This window comes from Equus przewalskii, chromosome 17, assembly GCF_037783145.1.
Source record: "Equus przewalskii isolate Varuska chromosome 17, EquPr2, whole genome shotgun sequence".
Taxonomy (NCBI): domain Eukaryota; kingdom Metazoa; phylum Chordata; class Mammalia; order Perissodactyla; family Equidae; genus Equus; species Equus przewalskii.
The window spans coordinates 18,839,171-18,864,790 of record NC_091847.1 but is presented as its reverse complement, the minus strand read 5'-3'; the positions used below and the strand labels follow the sequence as shown (position 1 = coordinate 18,864,790).

Genomic DNA, 25,620 nt, shown 5'->3' with positions numbered 1-25,620 from the left:
GCCTGGAATAGCCTCACCCCACCACGCTTATCCTCATGCCTTAGCTTCCTTACTTGCTTCAGATCTTTATCTAAAACTCACTTTCTGTGTGAGGTCTTCCTCAGCCACCCTATCCAAATTTCCATGCCTGCTTCCACAATACTTCATATTCTTCTTTCTTGCTTTATTTTTTAACCTTAGCACCTATCACTAGTATACTGTACATTTAACTTATTTTGTTTGCTGTCTGTTTCTCTCACTAAAATTTTAGCCCCATGAGGGCAGAATTTTCTTCTTTTATTACTGCCTATTATTATATTACTATCATCCTAAAACCTAAAACAATACCAAGCTCTTAAACTTGTAATAAATATAGGAGGTTTATAGTGAAAGGTGAAGAAAGGCATGAGTTTCCAGATTAAAAGGTCTCTCTGGGTATCAAGTAGAATGAAGGAAGCACATTCTTTTGAAATTTCAAAATATCGAGATTATAAAGAAGATCCCAAAAAGCTACCAGAGAAAAGAAACAAAAGTCTACAAATTAGCAAATATTGATGCTGTAAGGCAGTGGAGCATGGATACTATAAGACAGTGGGACAATTTAATTGAAATTTTAAAGAAAAATGAATGTTAACCTAGAATTCTTTACCCAAGAAAACTGTCCAAAATGTGAGGTCAGAATAAAGACATTTTCATACATGAAAACATATGAAGATAAATGAAGAGGTAAATGATATTTATCTCTGAGATAGCTGAGGATTTTGTTTGTCAAAACGGGGTTGAAGACCAAGAGAGGCTACAACAACCAGCAAACTGACCCCAAAGTCCATGAGTACAAGCTCCAGATGACATTTGTGCATCTTGCAAGAGAAGCAATCAGGCCATATTAAAGTAGGAATTCAGTTATGTCCAAGAAGACTGGAATAAAAATTGATAAATTAGAATGAAAAAGAGGCAGAATAATATTGGGACTGTGGTAAAATAGATATGTTTCTGGTCTCATTACAGATAAGAAAGATGGTCAGAAAAAACAAAATAACTAAATAAGAAAGTTAGTGTCCTGATATTAGGTAGACTCAAAGTAATAGGATTTTGAGAAATTAATTGAATGTAAGAAAAGAGACTTCTTCTGACCTTGAGGTAGCATAGTAAGAAGGAAACATAACCTGAGCGTAATTCTTGGCTTTGCTCTGAACAGTATTCATAGAAACCCTGACATTGTACATGCTGCGTCTTGATTTTGATTTTTTAAAAAAGAATTAGCTTTATATCCAAAGTGGAAGTCTTAATTATGGTTAGAGGTGATAACCTAAGTTTTATCAACATAAAAAATATTTTAAAAAGTTAGATGTAAAAAAGAAAATTAGATGTAAAAGAAGTTGGAAAGGACAGACATAAGTACTACTACCAACATCTTTATAGAGGTTCTCAAATTTTGTTGCATTTTAAAGTCACCTGGGACCCTTTCAAAATCTTGATGCCCAACTGCATCATACCAATTAAGTCAAAATCTTTGAAAGTGGGACTTCCGTATCAGTTTGTTTGTTTGTTGTTTTAAATTTGCCAGGTGATTCCAGTGTGTAGTCAAATTTGAGAATCGGTGGTCTAAAGTTCATGGAACTAGAACTAGAAGCTGAAATATTTTCTCTGAAGTTACAAATGTGACGAGTAGTAGAATCATTCTTACAACTATCATCATTGGGAAAATAGGAGGAGGTGCGGTAAGCAGATGCTGGAAATGAGCCAATTTTTCCTTAGTGGGACGCCAAATCTTTTCATGGTGGGATGTGGTGACAAATCAAGATTCTGCATTTTGTTTCCAGGTTAATCTGTTAGTCATTTTATTTTACTTGCAAAGAGGAAATGTCCCTTTAGTCATATTCCTAATTTTATAAGAATCTGTACCGTCTTTTTATATGGATTGAGTTAATTAGAGCTAGATCAATGAAGTCATTATGAATAAATTATTATCTGGATGTTAAAGTCAATTTCCTATGGTAAACGTAGTTTACATATTTTTTGTGACTAGATACAGTTTTCTATAAAAGACATTTTAACAACTGTAGTTTCCTCTGGCAAAAATTTTAGACACAAGGTTATGTGTTAATAGTCCTTAGGACTATCAAAACAAGACTTTCAGTACTTGAGTAAAATCATTTGCCTTTCTTAGCAAATAACTTAGGCAGAAACTGAACTTTCTGAATGCAAGGTACAAAATAATTATGGTTTTGTTTTAAATTTTGTAGTAATAAGATTGTAAATATATTCCAACCTTTTCCTTCTCTAATTGCCTCAGCCTTTATTACCCTTGGCTATGCGTTAGAATCCCCTGGGAAACTTTCAAAAATCAGTCTCCTGTTTTTTAAAGTTCGTTAACAATTGATAACTGGAGCCTAGTGCTCGGACCTCAGAGAGACTTTTCCAGTCAGGCTAGAATTAAAGAATATGAGTTTATGATTTTCTTTTTCCACAGAAGTCAATAGATAATATCTGGAGTGATGAATAATAAAATTGCAAAATAAGCATATTAGTTAAGGTTATAAAGGTTGCCTTTCAGGAGTGGTAATTGGACTGGAGGTGAGGAGGCATGAAGGTGGGACGATTAGTCTTCATTATAAGCTCTTCTGTACTATGTACTTTTTAAAAAGAAAAGCTATGCTCATGAACTACATTGATTAAAAAAATTAATAGATATAAAAATATCATTCCCTTACATTTTGAAATAATCAAATGTTCTTTATTAGAGTCAAAATTTATAAAATCAATAAATTAGGATGTCATTTTGTATTAAAGAGTAATTCTAAACTTTACCAAAAAAGATCCTTTTAGGAAGTTTCTTACTAATTTTTTAAAGTAAACTTTTCACTAAAATATGTTTCATATAAGTGAGTGAATGTTTATTTAAAAAATTCCTCTAGAAATACTTGAATTCTTATTTTTTATTATGGTCTATTTGGGATTTTTTTTTAAGATTTTTATTTTTTCCTTTTTCTCCCCCAAACCCCCCAGTACATAGCTGTGTATTTTTAGTTGTAGGTCCTTCTATATATGGCATGTGGGATGCTGCCTCAGCATGGCTTGATGAGCGGCGCCATGTCCGCGCCCAGGATTCGAACCTGCGAAACCCTGGGCCACCCAGGCAGAGCACGCAAACTTAACCACTCGGCCATGGGGCCAGCCCCTGGGATTGTTTTTACAGTTAAAAAAACTTAATTGTGTAATTGAGAAATGCGCATAAGTGTTAGTTTTGTATCCTTCACTTCCTGAGAATTTCTTCATTCTAACATCCTCCTGCTACTCTTTTAATTCTTAAGGCAAGAAGACTATCTCATCTTAAAAATTAGTTGAGTGAGGGGCCGGCCCCGTGGCCGAGCGGTTAAGTTTGAGCGCTCCGCTGCGGCGGCCCAGGGTTCAGATCCTGGGCGCGGACATGGCACCGCTCGTCAGGCCACGTTGAGGTGATGTCCCACATCCCACAACTAGAAGGACCCACAACTGAGATATACAGCTGTGTACGGGGGGGGGGGGGTTGGGGAGATAAAGCAGAAAAAAAAGAAAAGAAAGATTGGCAACAGTTGTTAGCCCAGGTGCCAATCTTTAAAAAAAAAAAAAATTACTTGAGTGCATAGAACATGTTGACTTTTATTAGCTTTATAAATAATGTCAATAATATGAATCACATTGACGTCTTTATCTCTAGTACAGTAACGGTTTATTTAGTAGAATACTTTTTTAAAGTCAGGTTTATTGAAGTGTAATTTACATGTAGTAAAATTACCCTTTTAAAGTGTACAGTTTGATGTGTTTAGACAGATTTATACAATTGTGTAGCCACCACCAAAATCAAGATGGAGAAGACTTTCATCATCCTGGGAAGTTCCCTTGTGCCCCTTGGTAATCAATCCCCTCCCTCAACCTCTAACTCTTGGCAACAATGTATCTGATTTCTGTCCCTGTAGTTTTGTTTTTTCTAGACTGCCATATAAATGGAATCATGCAATATGTAGCATTTTGTGTCTGGCTTCTTTCACTAACACCGTACTTTTGAGTGATCCATTTGGTGAATGTGTCATTCCTTTTTATTGATGAGTAATTCTACTGTATAGTGTACCAAAATTTGTTTAGCTGTTTACCTGTTGATGGACATTTTGGATTATTTGTAGTTTTTCATGATTGTGAATAAAGCTACTATAAATATTCACATGCAGATCTTTGTGTGGACATGTTTTTATTTCTTTTGTGTAAATACTTAGGAGTGGGATGCTAGGACATATTGTAAATGTATGTTTAACTTTATAAGAGACTACTGTGCTGTTTTTTAAAGTGGGTGTATATTTTTCATTCCCATCAGCAAATATATGAGGGTTCCAGTCACTCTGCATGCTTGTCAACATTTGGCATTATAAATCTTTTTAATTTTATCCATTCTAGTAGGTGTGTAATGGTATCTTATTGTGGTTTTAATTTGCAGTTCTCAGATGACTAATGATGTTGAGCATATTTTTCTGTGCTTACTGGCCATCTGTACGTTTTTGTTATGAAGTGTGTATTCAAATCCTTTGCCTACTTAAAAAATTGTGTTACCTTCTTATTATTGAATTGTAAGAGTTATTTATATATTCTGGATACCAGTCCTTTATCAGTGATTACATGTTCTTCTAGCCTGTGGCTTGTCTTAGCAATTTCTTTTGAAGAACAGATGTTAATTTTGATCAAGTCCAATTTATCAAATTTTTCAATAGTTTGTGCTTTTTGAGTCTTATCTAAGAAAAAGCTTAATTCAAGGTCACAAAAAATCTTTCCCTGTGTTTTCTTCTACAAATTTAATAGTTTGACATATAGTTCTATAATCCATTTCAACTTAATTTTTGTATACGATGTGAGACATAGGCTGCGGATTTTGTTTTATTTTTGCATATACATGTCCAATTATTCTCACACCATTTGTTGAAAAGACTGCTTTCTCCATCAAATTACTTTGGTACCCTTGTCAAAAAGCAATTGACCCTGAATGTGTAGGTTTATTCTTGACTCTATTCTGTTCTGTTGATCCTTATATCTATCCTTATGCAAATACCACGTTGTTTTGAGTACATCTTGAAATTGGTTTATTTTTATGGAAAACTGAAATTTTTGAGTTTATTGAGCTGAAATTTTTCTATTTTATAGCTATTTTCTATCTTTCTAGCTTTTTCCCGTTGGTACTATGTATGTCCTCTAGAATAAGATTACCTCCTATTTTATCTGACAGTTCTTCATCTATTTGAATAAATGTACACATTTTAATTTGGACTATGCCTCCATAAGCTCTAGACCTTTTTGTCTTAGGACGTTTTTGTCTTTTTATGTTCAGGGCTTATCACATATTAGGAGCTCAATAAATATTTGTTGAACTGGATTGAATTGAATTCTCTGTGGAATAATTTTTTGGTAGTGTCCTTAAAACAGGTTACTTGTATTCAACATAGTGAAAAAGCATAGTTCCTTTGATGTTCATGTCATTAAGAAATCATGGTTTTCTTAAGCAAGAAATGAATCTTTCTGGACAATTACATTATAACTGGTTTGTTTTTATCCACTGGAAAGGCCTTGATTATATTTTATTTATTTATTTTTTTTTTTGAGGAAGATTAGCCCTGGGCTAACATCTGCCACCAATCCTCCTCTTTTTGCTGAGGAGGACTGGCCCTGAGCTAACATTCATGCCCATCTTCCTCTACTTTATATCTGGGATGCCTACCACAGCATGGCTTGCCAAGTGGTGCCATGTCCGCACCCGGGATCTGAACCGGCGAACCTCAGGCTGCCAAAGCAGAATGTGCGCCCTTAACCACTGCGCCAGTGGGTCGGCCCCTGATTTTATTTTTAATTTTACTTTATTTTTTTTGAAGATTGGCACCTGAGCTAACATCTGTTACCAATCTTTTGTTTTTTCTTCTTCTTCTCCCCAAAGCCCCCCTGGTACATAGTTGTATATTCTAGTGGTAGGTCCTTCTAGTTGTGCTATGTGGGACGCTGCCTCTGCATGGCTTGATGAGTGGTGACTAGGTCCACGCCCCAGAATGCGAACCAGCGAAACCCTGGGCTGCCAAAGCAGAGCCTACAAACTTAACCACTCGGCCACAGGGCTGGCGCCTACTTTTTATTTTTTTATTTTTTTATCATGGGTTTGTGTGTACATAGTTTAAAGATCAATAGCTTTATAAGGCTCCATACGAAAAACACCCGTCTCCTGATATCCCCTAATCTTCCTCTTTACAGTTCCCAATTCCTCAGAGCTATCACTTTCAACTCTTTAGGTCTTGGCTGTTTACATCATATCTCTAAATAGTGTGCTTAAATTGCAACTTTCTTAATTTCCAATTTTAGACATTATCTTTTGGGTTCTTTTCATACTTTGTGCCAGACACTGATTGGGCCAGTTCAATTAGGAATTCATTTCCTTTAGTTGGGGAATTTCAAAGAATTATTAATATTATTTATATCCTCTGTTTTCACTGTTCTTTCTTTCCACATTATTCAGATATTGAATGTCTTGAATTGGTCCTCTAATGTTCTTATCTCTTTTTTCCTGTTTTTCAACCCATTGTATTTTTGCCCTCCTTTGTGAGAATTTTGCTCAACTCTATCTTCCAGTTCTTCTATTGAGCTTTTAATCTCTGCTATATATTTTTAATTTCCAAGAGCTCTTTTTTGTTCTCTGAGTTTTTCCTCTTACTAGCATTCTGTTCTTGCTTTGTGGGTGAGCTCTCTTCTTTGAGGATATTAATGATGACTTTTCTTGAGTTGTTTTCTCTTTAGATAGTCACTGTTTCCTTCAACTTGCTTTCTTTCTGTGTGTTTTGAATTCTTTCATATTATTCGTCATTCTTAAATGTCTAGTGATCTATCTCCGTCTAGTGATAACTCTGTTTCACCCTCTCCAGAGAATAAACTCAGACTTTTGATAAGGTGTGGGAGGACCTTGTGTAAAGTAGGGGAGCTGGGAGTCTAATTGTTTCATAAATGTAACAATCATCCTGTTTTCTTCCCTGTCTTCACCCTACTTGCAGAAATATCTTGTTCTGCCATTTTCTAACCTCTTTGGGAGTTCTTCAGTACCAATCAAGTTGCTTTTCAGCTTTATCTGCCGCTGAAGTAGATTTCCACTTCTCAGATCTGCCAGGACGCTTTTCAGTTCATCTTCTTTCCACCTTCTGAAATTTGCTTGCTGTTTTCTCCTTCTGTCCTGTGGGTTTATGTCTTTCAAAATAAACCCATTCATTGTCATTTTAAGATGGATTTACTCTGATGAAGAGATAAGAAAGATTTCTGGTTAAAAATGGCATTCGAACATGCTCAGGTAGCTCTGCTCCTTCTTGAAACTTCTCTTTAATCAGAAATTTTTCTTAATTTCTTCAGCCAAGAACTCAATTCTAATCTGACATTTTCTTTTTTTTTTTTTGATGCTTAAAATTATCACTGTTTCCATTAGTAACTGTGACTACATATGTTTAATAGAGAGGGCTTCCCTTGCCTGTCTCTTGCTGCACTCTTGCAATATGCTGGTTGCTGTGCTTTCAATATGGTATTCTGCTGATTTATAGCTTTAGGTCAAGAGTGATGCTGAAGTTACTATATGACCTTTTTTCTTACTGCTCTCCAGCATCAATAGAGATAGAAAAGACATATTTACTTAGGGTCATTATTTTCATATGCAGCAGAAGTGGCTGTTTCCCCATATCTTTCACATATATACTTTTGGTATGTTTTGAGAGCTGCACCATTAAGCATCATGGCCATTTGCCCTCCACATTTTGCATGCTTATTCTTAATTTCTTCTCTTGACTTCTGATTCTTGTTTACTGCTGTTAAGGGTATCAAGTTCTGTGCTACACATTTCATTGCATCCTTTTACCGGTATTCATGTCTTCTTTTTAAAAAGAAAGTAATCTCTTAATCTGTCACTTCTTTTATTGATCATTTCTCATTGGCTTTTTGGTTTATGTAAAATGTCTGACTTTCATGGACCTAACCAGCCAATTAAAATATTTCCCCTAAATTGATGAAAATCAGTTAATACATTGGGTATACTTATTGAATCTTTGGCTTGTCACAGTTGCATTGGTTGGTTGTTTTATTTCCAAAGGAGACATCTTTGTTCATAGTATGGTTTGAGAAGGGCCTATGCCTAGGTTTGAAGATGATTCTGGAAAAGATAAGGGTATTAACAAATATTTTGTTTATTTAATTTAATAATAATACATGTACATGGATCAACACTAAAACGGCACAAAAGAGTATACAATGAAAAATTTCCCTTCTCCCTTTCACCTGCTCTCCTACCCACCTAGTCCTCTAGTTCCCCTTCTTGGAAGTAACCACTGGAACTATTTTCTTCTATATCCTTCTAGAAATCTATGAATTTATAAACATATATGCATATAGATCAGAAGTATAGTGTTTTCACTCTTGCCACATCCATTCAACACAGTACTGTAAGTCCTAGCAGAGCAGTTAGGAAAGAAAAAGATATACAAGGCATCCACATCCAAAAGGAAGAAGTAAAATGATCTCTGTTCGTAGATGACACGATCTTATATATATAAAAAACCCTAAAGATGTCACCATAATATTGTTAAAACTAAGAAACAAAGTCAGTAAAATTGTAGGATACAAAATCAACATATAAAAGTCAGTTGCATTTCTATACATTAATAATAAACTATCAGAAAGGTAAATTAAGAAAATAATCCCATTTACAATAGCATTAAAAAGAATAAAATACTGAGGCCGGCCCCATGGCCTAGTAGTTGGGTTTGGCGCACTCCACTTTGGCTGCCCAGGTTTGTGGGTTTGGATCCTGGGCACAGACCTACACCACTCGTTGGCCATGTTGTTGTGGCAGCCCACATATAAAGTAGAGGAGGATTGGCACAGATGTTAGCTCAGGGTTAATCTTCCTTAGCAAAAAAAAAATAAAATAAAATAAAAGACTTGGGAATAAATTTAACCAAGGAGGTGAAAGGTCTGTCCACTGAAAACTGTAAAACATTGGTGAAAGAAATTGAAGAAGACACAAATAAATGGAAATATGTCCTGTGTTCATGGACTAGGAGAATTAATATTGGTAAAATGTCCACACTACCCAAAGCAATCTACAGATTGAATGCAATCTCGACCAAAATTCTAATGACATTTCTCACAGAAATAGAAAAAATAATCCTAAAGTTCATGTGGAACCACAAAAGACCTTGAATAGCCAAAGCATTCCTGGGAAAGAAGAACAAAGTTGGAGGCATCACACTTCATAATTTCAAATTATATTACAAAACTATAGTAATCAAAACAATATGGTACTGGCATAAAAACAGACACATAGGCAAATGGAACAGAATAGAGAGCCTAGAAATGAACCCATGCATATGCATTCAACTAATCTTCAACAGAGGCACCAAGAATACACAATAGGAAAAAGATGGTTTGCAAATCATATATCCATTAATGGGTTAATATCCAAACTATATAAAGAACACATACAACTCCATAGCAAAAAAACAAATAACCTGACCAAAAAATGGGCAGTGAGGGCCAGCCCCATGGCATAGTGGTTAAGTTCTGTGTGTTCTACTTTGGCAGCCTGAGTTCTCAGGTTTGGCTCCCGGGCATGGACCTACACCACTTGTCAGCCATGCTGTGGCAGCTACCCACATATAAAGTGGAGGAAGATTGATGCAGATGTTAGCTCAGAGCTAATCTTCCTCAAGGAAAAAAAAAGGAAGATTGGCAACAGATGTTAGCTCAGGGCTAATCTTCCTCAGCAAAAAAGAAAAAAAATGAGCAGTGGACTTGAATGGACATTTTTCCAAAGAAGACATACAAATAGCCAACAGGTTTAGGAAGAGGTGATCAACATCACTAATCTTCAGGGAAATACAAATCAAAATCACAATAAGATATCCCCTCACTCCTGTTAGGACAGCTGTTATCAAAAAGTCAAAAGATAAGTGTTGGTGAGGGTGTGTAGAGAAAGGAAACCTTGTGTACTGTTGGCAGCAATGTAAAATAGTACAGCCATTTTGGAAAACAGTATGGAGGTTCCTCAAAAAATTAAAAATAGAACTACTCACTACCCACAGAACTACCCAGCAATCCTACTTCTGGGTATATAACCCAAGGAAATGAAATCACTATCTGGAAGAGATATTTGTACTCCCATCTTTATTACAGCATTATTCACAGGAGCCAAGATAAGACAGCCATCCATCGATGGATGAATGGATAAAGAAAATGATGGTATATATATTCAGTGGAATATTATTTAAAAAAAGAAGTAAGTCCTCCCATCTGTGACAACATAGATGAACCTGGAGGACATTATGCTAAGTGAAATAAGCCATACACGAAAAGACAAAGACTGCATGATCTCATTTGTATGCAGAATCTAAAGAAAGAAATCAAACTCATAGCAACAGAGAGTAGAATGGTGGTTACCAGAGGCTGGAGGTGGGGGGAAAGGGAAGATGTTGGTCAAAGGGTATGAACTTTCAGTTGTACGATGAATAAGTTCTGGAGACCTAATGTTCAGCATGGTGACTGTAGTTAATGTTCTTACCACATACACACAAAAAACGGTAACTATGGGAGGTGATGGCTATATTAATTAACTTGATTTTGTAGTAATCATTTCACAATGTATACGTATATCAAAACATCATGTTGTATACCTTAGATGTATATAGTTTTTATTTGTCAATCATCCCTCGCTAAAGCTGGAAAAAAGAAATATAGTGCGTTCAAACCACAGCCTCAGATGCCCTTAGCTTTTTAAGGGTATGTTCAATAGGTGACATATTAAATATGCCATCAACTAAAATTCACAGATTTTTAAAATATGTACCATGTTGTGGGAAATAAGACCACAAAGTCAAGGTTTAGAGCAGCACTTATTTACTACACTGCACCCAGTAGGGAATGAGAGTAAGGACATATAAACTGGAGTAGATTGACTATCACACCTCAGTTCCTAGATTGGCTTTTTATAGACATTCAGTTTATGTTCTTAAAAGAAAAGCGTACAAGATTAGACAGCAAATTTGTTTCAGGCACATCTAGTCACAAGATGATGATGTCAAAATGTTATAAAAAATATTGTTAATATTCTGTGTTGTTAACTTATAATTGAGTAGTAATTTGAGTGCTATTTGTAAAGAATGCTGATAACATGCTTCTGAAAGAGAAAGATCTCAGTATTTGGCCAGAGGGAGTGAAACACAAGATTCTATCAGTTTGAGACTAGTTTTTCTCTAATCGGCTATCTCTGTGACATTGGAGCTCTTTCTATGTCTGGGATCAGATTTCTTTTTCAACTATTATTTTGCATTTCCTCAATTTTGACTTTATAACAATTCTGTTTTTATACTCAAGCATAGTACTTTGAACTTATTCCTGTACAATTACATCTATTGGCATGGGTTCTGTGTGTTCACTCTTCTGATAAATCCACATTTTGTTTCTTCATATGGTCTTAATAGAAAGGTTTTATTTATCAGGCCAAACTCATAACCCTTCTGCACTGTATCAGAAACTTCCTCCAGGTCACTAATTCCTCAAAGGTGGTTCATGGATATATTCCAAGACAGCAATTGGCAAACTTTTTCTATAAAGGGCCAGATAGTAAATATTTTAGACTTTGCATACCATACCATCTCTGTCACTACTACTCAACTCTGTTCTTGTTGCTTGAAAGCAGCCAGTAACAATATGTAAATGAATGAGCAAGACTGTGTTCCAATAAAACTTTATTTACAAAAATAATTGATAGGCCGGATTTGACTCATGAACAGTAATTTGCAAACTCTTGTTTTAAGGGTCTTACGAATTCTCTATTAATTGTTAAGTGCTGAGTTTTCGTTTAGATTATACCCCAAAAATAGTGCTGTAAGAATATTCTGGATTATCTAAATTACTTTAAAATCAGGCACATGTGTATTTGTTGCTGTCTTTTGTATTTAGGATTATATGAGGCATTTCTCCTCCCTCACCCACATACCCACACCAAATACTTCTTATTGTGGAATGCTGAATGAATAAAGGTTTTTACAATAGTCGGAATAGAGAAAAGTGGGCTAATTGAGATACTGCTTGGCACATAGGGGTGGCGTGCATGGAGAATGTTGTACTCATGAGGGAACTAATTTTTTTTAGCTTCCAAACTTGAAACTTTCGGTATCAGTAACTGTGATAGTCAATATGAAATGAAGAATTTTTCTCTTCTTGATTACTGCCATAATTATATGCCTGTTTGATAGAGGTTTCAGTAACACCTCAGAGCTGACTTGATCTTTACGTGACAGAGGTGGCTACAGTGTTTCCAAATCACTCCTTGAAAGTGGCCTTAGAATTTATGGCAGAGCCATATGTTACTTCCCCAAAATCCCTTCTTCCCTTTTCTCTCACTAACACAGCCCTGGTGGTGGGGGCTATGTGACCAGCTAAAACCCTTTTTTTCCAAGCTCCATTTTGACTAGAAGTGGTTATGTGACACAGTGTGAGCGCTGAAACATTAGTAGAAGTCACTAGTTAGTGGTTTTGGGAAAGCTTGTTAAAATAGGGTCAACTCAGTTGGCAAGTGCCCTTTTGTCCTCTTCCTTTCTTCCTGCATCAAACAATGATGCCAAACCTGGAACTCTAACAGCTGTCTCTGGACCCACCAGGAAGGAAAGGAGATTGTAGAGGTGTGGCTGTGCTATCTTGGCTGCTGCTGCATAATTGACTACCTAACTCCAGGCTTCCTGTTAAGTGTGTATGGGGGGTAGTGGTCGTGAGGGGGTGGCTGGAGGGAGTGAGTGAGGAGGGAAAATAGTCCTATCTATTTTAGCCCTTACTATTTGGCTTTTTATTATGTGCAGATGGATTCACTTCCCTTTCATTAAAGAAGTAAGTACAGGATATGGATACAGTTTAAATATTAAATAGACATGAGGTTATTTGTTTTTACCATAAAACCAAAGAGCATCAATTTAGCTTTTGCAAAATAACATCATCTGTCATATGAAATTAATATCATTAAATTGAATTGTTTTTATTTTGTAGTTTATTCTTAATTTTGTAAATGTGTTCTCGTTTTTAAAATATTTTCTAAAATTTCTAAGTATAAGGAATTTGTACCTCATTTTGGGTTTGTACTTATTTAACATAAAATGTTTTAAATAAACAATAGGGCTTTTGGAGAATTTTTTCCTTTGAAATGAGTTTGATGATTACTCAGATATGAGGACCAGCTTGAGGGTGAGGCCGAGGCATTCATTTTGAATCCAGCCAATATTTTAATGTTTCTCTGTCTCTCTCTCAATGTAACCTTTATTGCACATTTGGATAGAAGTGACTAGTACTCCCCTCTTCTGCCTTACAGCCTTTACCTTGAAAGGACATCTTCCGTAACATTAGTAACATTTAGTACACTCATTTGCTTATATGTTTGTTTCTTGCTCAGACTAAGGGTCTAGCACTATGCCTGGTGCTCAAAGTTATATTTGGTGGATGACTAAAGGAATAATGTGTACTTGGTGGTTATTGAAATTGAAAAACAATTTTTAATATATACTTGCCCTGATTCACCGCATATCTATTCAAGATAAAGTAGAGACTATAATAAAAATGTTCAGCTTTTATTAACATATAATTCAGTAACTCCAAAGACCAGGCTAAAAAAGGAATTTGTCAACAAAAGTTTAGTATCCTGCTATATTCCGAGAGGCTGTCAGTTTGTAATAAAATTAAACTTATTCCTCCATCTACATATCAACGTTTGAGTATTAATGATATACATATCTTTTTCTTTTTTTTGAGGAAGGTTAGCCCTGAGCTAACATCTGCTGCCAATCCTTCTCTTTTTGCTGAGGAAGGCTGGCTCTGAGCTAACATCCGTGCCCATCTTCCTCTACTTTATACGTGGGAAGCCTGCCACAGCATGGCTTGTCAAGCCGTGCCATGTCCGCACCCAGGATCCAAACTGGCGAACCCCAGACTGCCAGAGCAGAACGTGTAAACTTAACCGCTGTGCCACCGGGCTGGCCCCTGTACATATCTTTTTTAATGAAGCAATTTTAATACTGTAAATCATTTTTACTACTTATAAAATCACTTTAGACTAGATCGAACAGACCTAACTTACTTCTTAATTGCTTTTTTATATAAACTACATTTTTGTTTTTAACTCCAAAATATTCTAATGAATATTATTGTCTAATTAAGCCCTAAAAATTCTCCATTAGTTGCTGCAGGAATAATCAATTTTTTTGACCTGCAGTTTTATAAACAAGAATAAATAATTGTGTAGAAGCTATATGTGAAATAATGGCTCAATAGGAATTATTATACATCCTGAAAACAATAATAATTCTCTCAAAACAGCTGAGATACACCATTTTTTTCTAACCATCTAGGAGGATGCAGAGACTTTTTCCTGTTTTGCTCTTTATTAGTAAAAGTTATAGGGCAATTTTGTGCTAATGAAGTCAGACTAATGAAGCATAATATTTTCAAGATATTCTCAAGCATTAGGGACTAGTTTAACTTTTTTAAAGCTCATGAACAGAAAAAGCAATTTTTTTTAAAAATTCATTTTGTTTTTGGTATACATAAGGGATTTAATTTATATTACCCCATATCTCTTAGGTACCTTGAAATTATTACAGGATTTTATGTCCTTTGTGTATGTGACTGGTGTTTCATAATGGATAAAAAGAACTAAAACCAAACAAAACACTAAATTTTCTTTTAACTTGCTTTTCATTGTCATAACATATGCAGCAGCTGTGGGTTGCTTCACCTAAAGTCTTTCTCCTCTTCCTTCTCTATTAAAAGACTCTAGAATTCTTTGGGGGTCCCTTCCATGTGCTTCTGAGCATTGTGGGTAAGGATATGTTGTCTGGAGCTGCTTAGGATGATAGAGTAGAAAGATGACATGAATAGGCTACTGAATTAGCCACCCTGGAACCATCCCACTCCTGCATTTCTTGTTATGTATTATGTGATATATTAATTCTCTTTAGTGGTTAAGCCATTTTGGATTGAGTTTCCCTTCTTGCACTGCATCCTCATGGAAAGAGTGTTTATAAAACCAGTTTTTAAAGTCGATCACATTTCCTTCCATTTATAACTGCTAAATTTGAAGCTACTCTCCTGTGTAACTTCCATATATCCATTGCCAGTGTTTGCTTACTGACAGTGAACACAGTTATTTGGTTTTTATTGAACAGAATTTATCATCGCCATCGTAACAACAATAAAGTTTTTTATGGTATCTTTCCATCTATAAAGTACTATCTTACCTCATTTGATCACAGCTCAGCTTACTTGGCTTAGTCATTTCATAAAACGGATGAGACTAAGAAGCTGGATATAGAGGTCTAGGATATATTTAATTATATGCTTGCAAATAAGAGCAGTGCTTTAAGCTTTTACAGAAATGCAGCAAAATGGTTTGGTAGCAACCAAAATAAATATTGTTGTTTTGTGGTTTTTATTTTAAACAGAAATTACTGACCAAGGGTGGGAATCAGAGGCTCAAATCAATTGTTTAATCCCTTTAGAGATTTTTTTTTTTTTTTTTGTATCTAGGTCTTAATTAGCTTTAGTTTCAAATGTCAATATGCGTCGTCTGTCATAATAACTTCAGGATATCCAGGAGAGAAATGTCCACAAAGGGTGGATCGGGAACACATGCTAAACATTGCTAAAAGCCTTAGGTTCAAATTTAGGATTTGTATATGGGTGGTAGTTAAAACTATGAGAATGGATGATAGCTTTAGGAATTTAGGTGGAGCACAAAGAGAGAATGACTGAAGATCAAACATGGAAGAGGATGGGCAGAGGAGGAGGCACCAGGGAAAGAGGCAGAGATGAGAGCTGGGAGAATCAGGAGCAGCTGGGAGGCCCAGGAGAGCTTGTCCAGGAGTAGTCGTTCTCCCGGACGCTGTGAAGAGGCCAAGCTAGATGAAAACCAGCTGAAGGCTTTCTGACTAGTACATTTACTTGCCATTTGCCAAAGCAATGGGAAACAAGGACTTTTACTTGGAAATTTCAACCTCAACTTTTTCCTTTTCTTTTTCATGTTACGTGTTATAGCATGTTGTAATACTATATTGTGCACTTTTGGGATTTTACACAAGATCAAGAAAGGTGTAAATCTTATGTTATTATTTGTGACACATATATGTATATATACATATATATGTAAACTTGTACTTACAAAGAATGTTTCTAAAAAGTTACACAAGAAATTGGTAACTTTGGGGCTGGCCCCGTGGCCAAGTGGTTAAGTTCATGCGCTCCGCTGCAGGTGGCCCAGTGTTTCGTTGGTTCGAATCCTGGGCGCTGACATGGCACTGCTCATCAAACCACGCTGAGGCAGCGTCCCACATGCCACACCTAGAAGGACCCACAACGACGAATATACAACTATGTACCGGGAGGCTTTGGGGAGAAAAAGGAAAAAAATAAAATCTTTAAAAAAAAAAGGAAATTGCTAACTTTGTTGCCTCCAGAGCAGCCAATATCTGGGACACCCTTGAGAAATGGGTTTGGGGAAAGACTTCCTGCTTTCCTATTTTTGAATCATGTATATATGAATGTGTCCCCACTTCGAAAAGTAAATAATCTTAAAGCTAAACAAATAAAACAAAGGCCATTTTATCATGTTGAACCTTTACAGTTAGGGGGGAAAGTATTTTAAGACATTGCTGTGGCTGGAAAAAAAAAATTATGGCTTGGTCCTCTGAACCTATGGTCCCCATGGCTTGATCTGTAGGGAAGAGTAGGTGGAGTTTATTAAAGTAACAGTAAGTTAGCATCGGTCAAATATACCATACTAAAGAATAGTGTGGTATATAATATGGTATAGTATGTAGTCAATCATTTAGTATATAAATGCTAATGGACAGATTACCTATGAATATCTAAAAGATCAGTATTCTCCCTGAGGTAATAGCCCATTTCTGAGGCCGAAGTATGCATGGTAGTTGATTAAGCAGATCCTGTTTTCAGGTACCAAGTTCTGAATCCTGTACTTAGAATTCAAAACAGAATTAAAGAATTCGTCTTATATAGGTTCACCTCATTCAATTCTCAGTGTAATCAAAATATTCTCTTGGAGAGTTTGGCTGTTTTCTTTTTACAAACATGATTTATTCAAAAGAGCTATGGGTGTTAATTACAGAAGAGGTGGTTTTTTTTAGTATAAAGAAATTGGAGAAAAGCTTCAGGTTAAACACAAATTGTTCAGTTCTGTGAGTCTTGGATTAGAAAATAAGCTGGTGTGTAAAATGATTCTCAGAAGAGTATAATACTGTTCAGTTTTCTCTTCTGTATCTTATGAGAATTTGGGTTAAATATAGCAAACACTGAGCGTGTGTATCCAAAGATATGGCTGCTGCAAACAGTGTAGTATGTACGTCTTGATATTGTTAAGTAGATGATTAATGTAAGGAGCCTCCAGGTTTTGGAAACAACTCAGTGAAATGAAAAGTTGCTTTTTGATGCCTGCAGCCAAGCTGCATAAATTATAATTCAAGCAATTAACAATGAATTTGGAACAAAGAATATTATTTATTTTTTGTAACAATGTAAAATTCAGATACAATTGTGTAGCTGTTGGCACACCAAACCAGGTTTGGCAAATACAATGGATATTCCTTAACAAAGGAAGTTTTCTTATTGGCTGTAGGTTAAAGTCCCTGTAACTCAGATCATATTTGCCATTTCCCAATGGGAGAAAAAGCTATCTTTATTTTCAGGGATAACTGCGATTATGGGCAGTCCTTTGTTTACAAAGTACACCTTAGTTTCATTCATATGTGGTGTAGCATTTCCATGAAGTGGGAAATTGTATTAGCCATATTTTTCCTTTTTAAGTTGTGGTAGCTCATTAAGGTCTCCATCAGTCGTCTTTCTTATTTTCTTTCTCATTCTTCATTCCTTGCCCACTCTTCAAGTTTCCAACATGTTCTATAGCTACTGCCCTATTTTTAATCTTTCTTTTTTTTCGCTACCAAAATTCCTTTCTGATTTCTCTGTATTTGTTGCCTCCATTTTTTCCTACCCACAATCTTCTTGACCACTTTTGTGTGATGCTTACAAGTGAGCTCCTGATAACTTAGCATGGTGGGCCATTAGCCTTATCCTTTGCAACATCGTTGTGGCGTTTGAACTGTTAATTAACATTTACTCTGCTGTTAATTTGTTTTCCCTGGGCTTCTTAGACCCTGATCCTTGTCCCCTCTTCCTTGAATACTTCTGCTTCTTCCCCTTGCTTCCTAAAGAAGAGTGTTTCCCAAGGTTCTAGCCGTGAAAAATTTCTTCCTCTTTTTTTACAATTTACACATGAGAACCCCGTTCATTTCTGTTTCCTCTGTTATCATCTTCATGTGTATCTGCTTTCTCATTTTTATTTATCGTCTCGACTTGATTCCCAAGTTCCTGATCCACTTTATATCTGCCTGCTAGATGTTACACTCATAGAGTCAATAAGATATTTACTGGGCTATTTATACTAGTCTATCTTTTAAAAAATCTTTTCTGGACCCTAGTTTTCCTGGCAGCCATCACCATTTTTCTTTGCTTCTGTCTACAGGGTAATTCCTTGAGACAGTAATCTACTTACTCTCTCCCTTGCACTCCTCCCTTCTCTCTTGAACTCACTCAAGTGAGGCTCCTCGTCCCCTACCAGTCTATCAAAGCGGCTCTTGTCAGAGCTGTGAATGACCTCTTCCCAAATCAAATGTTCAGTTCTCAGACCTCATTTTGCTAGACTCCTCAGCAGCATTTGCTATAGTTGTCCATTCCCTCCTTCTCAAAACAATTTCTTGACTTGGCTTCTAGGGCACCACATTCTTGTATCTTTTTACGTTGCTCCATACTGCTCCTCAGTCTCCTTTGCTGAATGCTTCTCCTCTTTGTGACCTCTAATTGCTGGAGGGTTCCAGGTCTCAGTCGATAGCTCTCTTCTCCCTATACTCTTACTCCCTAGGTAATCTCATTTAGTCTCCTGACTTTAAATATCATCTAGTTGGTATTCTGCTTTGCAATACTCTTAGCACTCCCTTTCCTTTGTTACCTCCCTTCAGTTTTGCACATTCAGATTTTCAGAATGTGTCCTTTCTGCTTCTAGAGTCCTCATTTAGAAAACACATCGTCCATTAAATTCATGCATACCAAGCTTCATTGCTTACCAGATTTCCTTTTCATCTTCTCCTATCTTGAATCTGTGTTAAGGTGTGTTTATTGTTCGGATATTTTCTTAAGTATTTGTCCTCAGATGTTTGCTTGAGTGGTGTAATCTTAGAGATCTTGATTAGCCTCAAGTATCTTTTTGCTATCTTTTACAAATAATGGGTATCTTGGCTAGTATAAGATTCATGATTTCTTCTGCTTTCCTTTCAAGTTTTCTAGATCCTTTTTCCATTGTTTTTCAGCTTCTGGTGTTGATGATAAGTCCAATGCCAGTCCTGTTTTTTCTCCTTTATGGATAATTGTTCTTTTTATCTGAACACTTCTAGGATTTTCTCTTTATTCTTAAAATTAATGAATTTTATAAGGATATGAGTAGATATGTGTCTTTTCTCTTCAATCCAACTTGAAATTTGGATTTTTCAGAGGTGTTTCTTCAGCCCAGAAAAATTTTATTATTTACCTAATTGTTGCCTCTCATTCATGTGGTGCCTTTTTCTCTTTTTGACACCTATTTTTGACATATTAGTTTTCTGGAGCTATCCTTCAAGTCTTTTTTTCTTTTCCTTCACTATTTCCATTTATTTAACTTTCTACTCTCTGCTTTGATGTAATCTTTGCATTTCATCTTCAGGTCTACTTATTTAGGTGTCAATAATGATCATCTTTTTTTTAAATTCATCTACTGATTTTAGTTTGAAAATCATGGTTTTTGAGCTTTAGGAAGGATGTGTGGTGTGTGTGTGTTGCATTAGAATTTACTTAAGTGCTCTAACAATTTTTGTGCAGGTGTTTATCTTTCTTCTCTAGCATTTCTCTTTCACTAGGTCTGTGTTCGGATTAGTGACTCTTATTCTGCTGTTTCAAATGTTGGGGCCTCTCACATGGTCAGTTATTTTTCTATGATGGCTCATTGGAAATTAGGTCTAGTTGCTGAACTATCCTTAACAACAGGAATCCCAGAGGTCGGAATAGATACAGAACCTAAAGTTTAAGGACAGTTATCCCCACTAGAGACACGTGAGGGAAGTCTGAAGCTCTCCAATCTGCTTGAACTGTTGTAGTTTCCAAAGTAGGGAAGACTCACCTATCTCATGTTAGGAAAATCCAGCATATTCAGAAGGATTGAGGGTAATCTTACCCCTGAGGTTTTCAGCTCCCTGAAAGCCAAGCTATTGCAGTGATCCACAGCTCTCAGTTTTTGCCCAAGGCTCTGATGCTGCTTTTCACTCAGCTACCCACAGAGTAGTTTAGCTGCATAGCAGTTTGCTCAAATGTTACCTTTATCTTTAGAAAGTTAAGGAACTTAGAGTTGCGAATAGAGGAGAACAAGCCACAGTCAAGTTGTCGTGTTTCAGAATACCCTGGATCCTCACTCATTCCAGTGCCATTTACAGATGACTCTCAAATTTGTTATATCTCCAGTCCCTACCACTCCCCTGACTCACATATCAAGTGGCTTACTTGACAGTTCGACTTGGATATCTAATGGATATCACAAAGGTTACACGTCCAGGCTGAACTTTTGATTGTCATCCCCAAACCTACTCCTCTCCCAGCCTTTCCTTTCTCAGTGAATGGTATCACCACCATTTTTCACAGTTAATTGCTTGAGCCATCATCTGAAGATTCATTCTTGACTTCTCTCACTTATTTTTGCATCTGCATCCTAATCAATCAGCAAGTCTTATTTGCTATACTTTCAAAATGTACCTAGACTGACCACTTGTCACCACCTCTACCTCTGCCACTCATCCATACCTCGTTTCTCTCTTGATGTTTCTCTCTCTCTCAGCAGGTGCCTCCTGACTGCTCTCCATGCTTCTGCTCTTGCCCTCTACAGTTTGTTCTCTATAAGCCAGAGCAATCTTTTTTTTTTAAATATATATTTTGTGTGTGTATGAGTAAGATTCACCCTGAGCTAACATCCATTGCCAGTCCTCCTCTATTTTTTTTCGCTTGAGGAAGATTAGCCCTGAGCTAACATGTGTGCCAATCTTCCTCTATCTTGTATGTGGGACACCTCCACAACGTGGCTGATGAATGGAGTAGGTCTGCACTGGGACCTGAACCCCCGAGCCTGGGCCACCAAATAGAGCGCTAGGGGCTTTAACCACTCGGCCACAGGGCCAGCCCCAGAGCAATCTTTTTAAAAAGTAAAATGTTGCTTCCCTCAAAAAGATTCTAAGAAAATCCAAACTCCTTGCCATTGCTTATAAGGCTTTCCACAATCAGGACCCCAGCTGTGTTTCAACTGTATAATTCTGTTTTCCATGACTCACTGTGCTTTAGTCACACTAGCTTCCTTGCTCTTCCTTAACTACGTCATAGCTATCTTATCTCAGGTGCCTTGCACTTGCTGATCACTTTGTTGAGTATACTCTTCCTCAAGGTTTTCTCGCGATTCCTTTCCTCATAAATTTGTGTCTTTCGGGGGCCGGCCCCATGGCTCAGCCGTTAGGTGCACACGTTCTGCTTTGGCGGCCCAGGCTCTGGCATCCAGATGTGGACTTGGCACACCGTGCTCTGGTAGGCATCCCACATATAAAGTAGAGGAAGATGAGCATGGATGTTAGCTCAGGGCCAGGCTTCCTCAGCAAAAAGAGGAGAATTGGCAGTAGTTAGCTCAGGGCTAGTCATCCTTAAAAAAAAAAAATTGGTGTCTTGCTCAAATCTATTCAAATTGCCTTATCATGAAGACTGTTCCTGACCACTCTATAAAATACATCCTCCCCTGCATTCCTATTCCACCTTCCCTTCTTTTGTTTTTTTTAATAGCACTTATCACCACTTGAATCCTGTTTGTTTATTGTCTTCTTCTAGTTACTTTCGATGAAGGAAAGACTTTTTAATTCTCTCTCATATCCCTAGCACTTAGAACAGTAGTAGGTACATAGTAGACACTCAATAAATAATGTACACTTGAAGCGAATGACGTCTTTATCGAATTTGAGTTGGATTTTGAAATGAAAAAGTAGGTATACACATGAATCTTCCTGGCAATAAATCATGTTTTTCAAAGTATCGCTTTTTAGTTTTCTACTTTTTTAGGCTTGTTTGCAAAGGAAAAAAAACGTAAACTTTTTACTCTTGCATGTGTTTTAGATTTTAGCTAAAGTATTTGTATTTTATTTTTCCATAAAAATGCTTATTGGTTAGCCTGACGTCTTTTTTCTTCTTAAGCACAAAATTCCACTTTACCTGTAACTTATTCCTTGATAATATATTTATTACCAAATTCTTAATTGGTGTTAAAAGACACCTCATAAAATTGTATTACGTCAAGACCATTGGGAATAAAGGAAGAAAAAAAATAGAGTGGGAACTTTATTCCTTTCCAATTTTTATAATATTTCAGTATTTTGGGGGTTGCCTGGAAATCCCCTCAATTAAAAGATTGGTTTTTCCTCTTATGCTGTATTCACTGTCTCTGAGGGCCCACTTGTGATCCCAACCATACCTGCTATTCTTTCCTTTTGCTCTTTGCTTTTTCTTCTACTTAGGACCTCAATTTATATCCACTATCCTCAATTTTCAGTGGATAGAGTTTACTTTTATGGGTTAATAAGAAAGGACAGAGAAGAGAAAATTTAGAAAAATAATAGTAGAAACCAAAATTCAGCTTGAAAATAGGCTTAGCATATATAATATAGCATATATAATTATATATATAACATGCTAATGTGTGGTTGACATTTATTTTCTTGCACATTAATACAGCATTCTTCTAATCTGTAGGGAAGACCAAGTTTAAGGTTTATTGGTAAAGTCATTGGTACAATCACTTGCCATTTTGCTCATATTTTTGAAGGGTCATGGTAGCTATCTCCATAGGTGGGCAGTGGGGAACAGCACATCTTAAACTCTAACACTCCCACATAGCCATATGCCATTGGCAGCTGGAGAGTCTTATAAAATCAGCACTGGCCCATGTTCTCATGCACAGTTATAAACACCTCTCTCTAGCTTTGTGCTTTAACATTTGCAAACTATTTTTGTGGCAAGCTACTTAATCAGAGTGTTTAAAATGGTTGACTTTGATAAATAAGAGATTAATTTGGTTTTATTTTTATTTTTTCCAGGTGTATGGTGGCTGATGAAGTAAGTGTTTTCATGATTTTTATGTCTTTTATTAAATTCCACAACTAATTTTTAGTGTCTACAATTTACCATGTACTCTCTGTCTTTCCATGTGACTATATGTCTATATGTGGAGAGAAGGAGAAGGGGAGGGAGGGGAAAGCAGGGAGGGGTGTGGCGAGAATAAGAATGAGAATGAGTATGTGTGTGTGTGTGTGTGTGTGTGTGAGCACACGTACACATGCAAAATGTGCACTTAGAACGTGTCAATGTTAACATCAGTGATCCAAAATTCTATATTGTTGGCCTAGAAACCATGAATGTACTTTGAAATGCCACCCCAAGTGAAGCTAAACTTTTTTAAGATTTTGCTCTAAAGTTTATTGTTAATTGTTTTGTACTAGTATGAAACAAAATGTTAAAATGTTAACATAATGTTAATATTATCTGTAAACAATTCGATGTATTTAAGTGGCATGGACTTGTATGTATTCACATTCATGTTTTCTCACTGAAATGAAGTTCTTGTATGAACTATGATACTCTTTTCATGTATTCTTAGAATGTATGTAAATCAATAAGGTTCTAATTTTAATATCAGTTTGAGAAATATGTTGCTGTTTTCTTGATGCCTTTAAAAATAACAGCAAAACATATACATTTAAAAATATATTAGAGGGGCTGGCCCGGTGGCGCAGCGGTTAAGTTCACACGTTCCGTTTCTCAGCGGCCTGGGGTTCACCAGTTCGGATCCCAGGTGCGGACATGGCACCGCTTGGCGAAAGCCATGCTGTGGTAGGCATCCCACATATAAAGTAGAGGAAGATGGTCATGGATGTTAGTTCAGGGCCAGTCTTCCTCAGCAAAAAGAGGAGGATTGGCAGTAGTTAGCTCAGGACTAATCTTCCTCAAAAAAAAAGGAAAAAGAAAAGTTAGAAAAAATAAAAATATATTAAATGAAGAAAACAAATACTGAATTTTTAAAAAATATAAGTAGAACCATAAACGATTCTCCTAATTAACTGTCTTTTAGTTTTAGTTAAATGTAGACTCACCAATGGCTTATCTCCAGTCTCTTCTATAGGAAAAAAATGAGTAAGAGTATAACATGAACATGAGTGCTATGCAGAAGGTTGATAGAAAGTTTCTTGGTTCATGCTGGTTTATGATGACCTCAGTTTTTAGTTGGAACTCTTCATTCTATAGGCATTAGTTTAGACTTGATGTTATAGTTAGAAACACAGTCATTGCCTGTGAAGAACTTCAACACTGTAATTGAAGAGACAGCACATAGACATTTGGGAAACAATTAACAGAAATTTCTAGTTTGGAACAGGATGAATTCCAAAAGGCTCTTTATAAATTAATAGATTTGAGAGTCCAAAGTGACTGAAAGAGGCTTATGTTTTCAGTTCCTGAATATATTTTCACCAAATAGGATTCATCCTTCAAAACCGTAAAATGAGGCATGTGTATAAAATATATGAGTGATATATTTATGGATATGTGTGTATTAATAATTTTTTTTAAACAGACCAGTTTTGTGTCCACAGAAAATATATTGTAAAAGGTAACACCATCTTGATAATCTCCACAAGCAATTCATGGGGAAAGTCTTAGCTATGGCTTGTCATTGCTACCATGTTCTTTACTTTGATGTTGTAGACATTTGAGTAGGCCTTAAATCTATGGAGTCATTCATGGATTGAAATAAACACTTGATCAGCACCTTAGCTCTTCTTAACTTATATTCTCCAGCAAACTCCTGTCTTCTCCTCAGTTAACAGTAGACTTAAGGATTATGCAGAGTTCATGATGGACCCTTAGCTAGCAAGAGTTTTTCATTATACTAATCACTTTTCCTACCTCTTATTATTTAAAATTACATGGCACTAGTCACATGTTGAGTGATTTGCAATCTTCTTTCAAAACCACTCTTATTGTTAAATTTTATAAATTTAAAAGAACCATTTAATATTTCCTCAGTACTTAAAAAATATGCTCCACTTTTGTGTCCATCATGATTACTTCTCTCTTTTCACTAGCATTTTAAAGACTCTCATTCTTTTACACCTATTCAACTTCACAGGGTTTATTATGTTAAATCCTATCAATAATGTTGATTAAGAAAAAAATCCTCAACTTTACACATGAGTACAAAAAAACAGGCTACAGAAATAAAGAGTATGACATACAAGTCTAAGATCACAGCTTACAACCACAAATATCCTCTGTCACAGTGGTAGAATTGAAATGCCATGTCTATGGAATCCTATTGAGCTAGTGTGGATGGAAGTTAGTAAATTAAAAGTCTTGAAGTAGAAAGTGCTTGTATATATGTAAATTATATGA

The 25,620-nt window shown here is 36.1% G+C and overlaps 1 protein-coding gene across 8 annotated transcripts in view; it reads left to right on the top strand.

Annotated features, from left to right (window-relative positions):
• Positions 1-25,620, top strand: part of ZRANB3 (zinc finger RANBP2-type containing 3) — a 216,319-nt gene that overhangs the window by 58,495 nt on the left and 132,204 nt on the right. For 6 of the 8 annotated variants that reach the window (XR_011528336.1, XR_011528335.1, XM_070579605.1 and 3 more), the window contains exon 3: positions 23,271-23,289. The exons of the other annotated variants lie outside the window; for them this stretch is intronic. Coding sequence is in view for 4 of the 6 variants with exons in the window: in XM_070579605.1 (XP_070435706.1) it covers positions 23,271-23,289 (19 nt within the window). In the remaining 2 variants the exon portion in view is untranslated. The remainder of the gene's footprint in view (positions 1-23,270; positions 23,290-25,620) is intronic. 8 annotated transcript variants of the gene reach the window in all.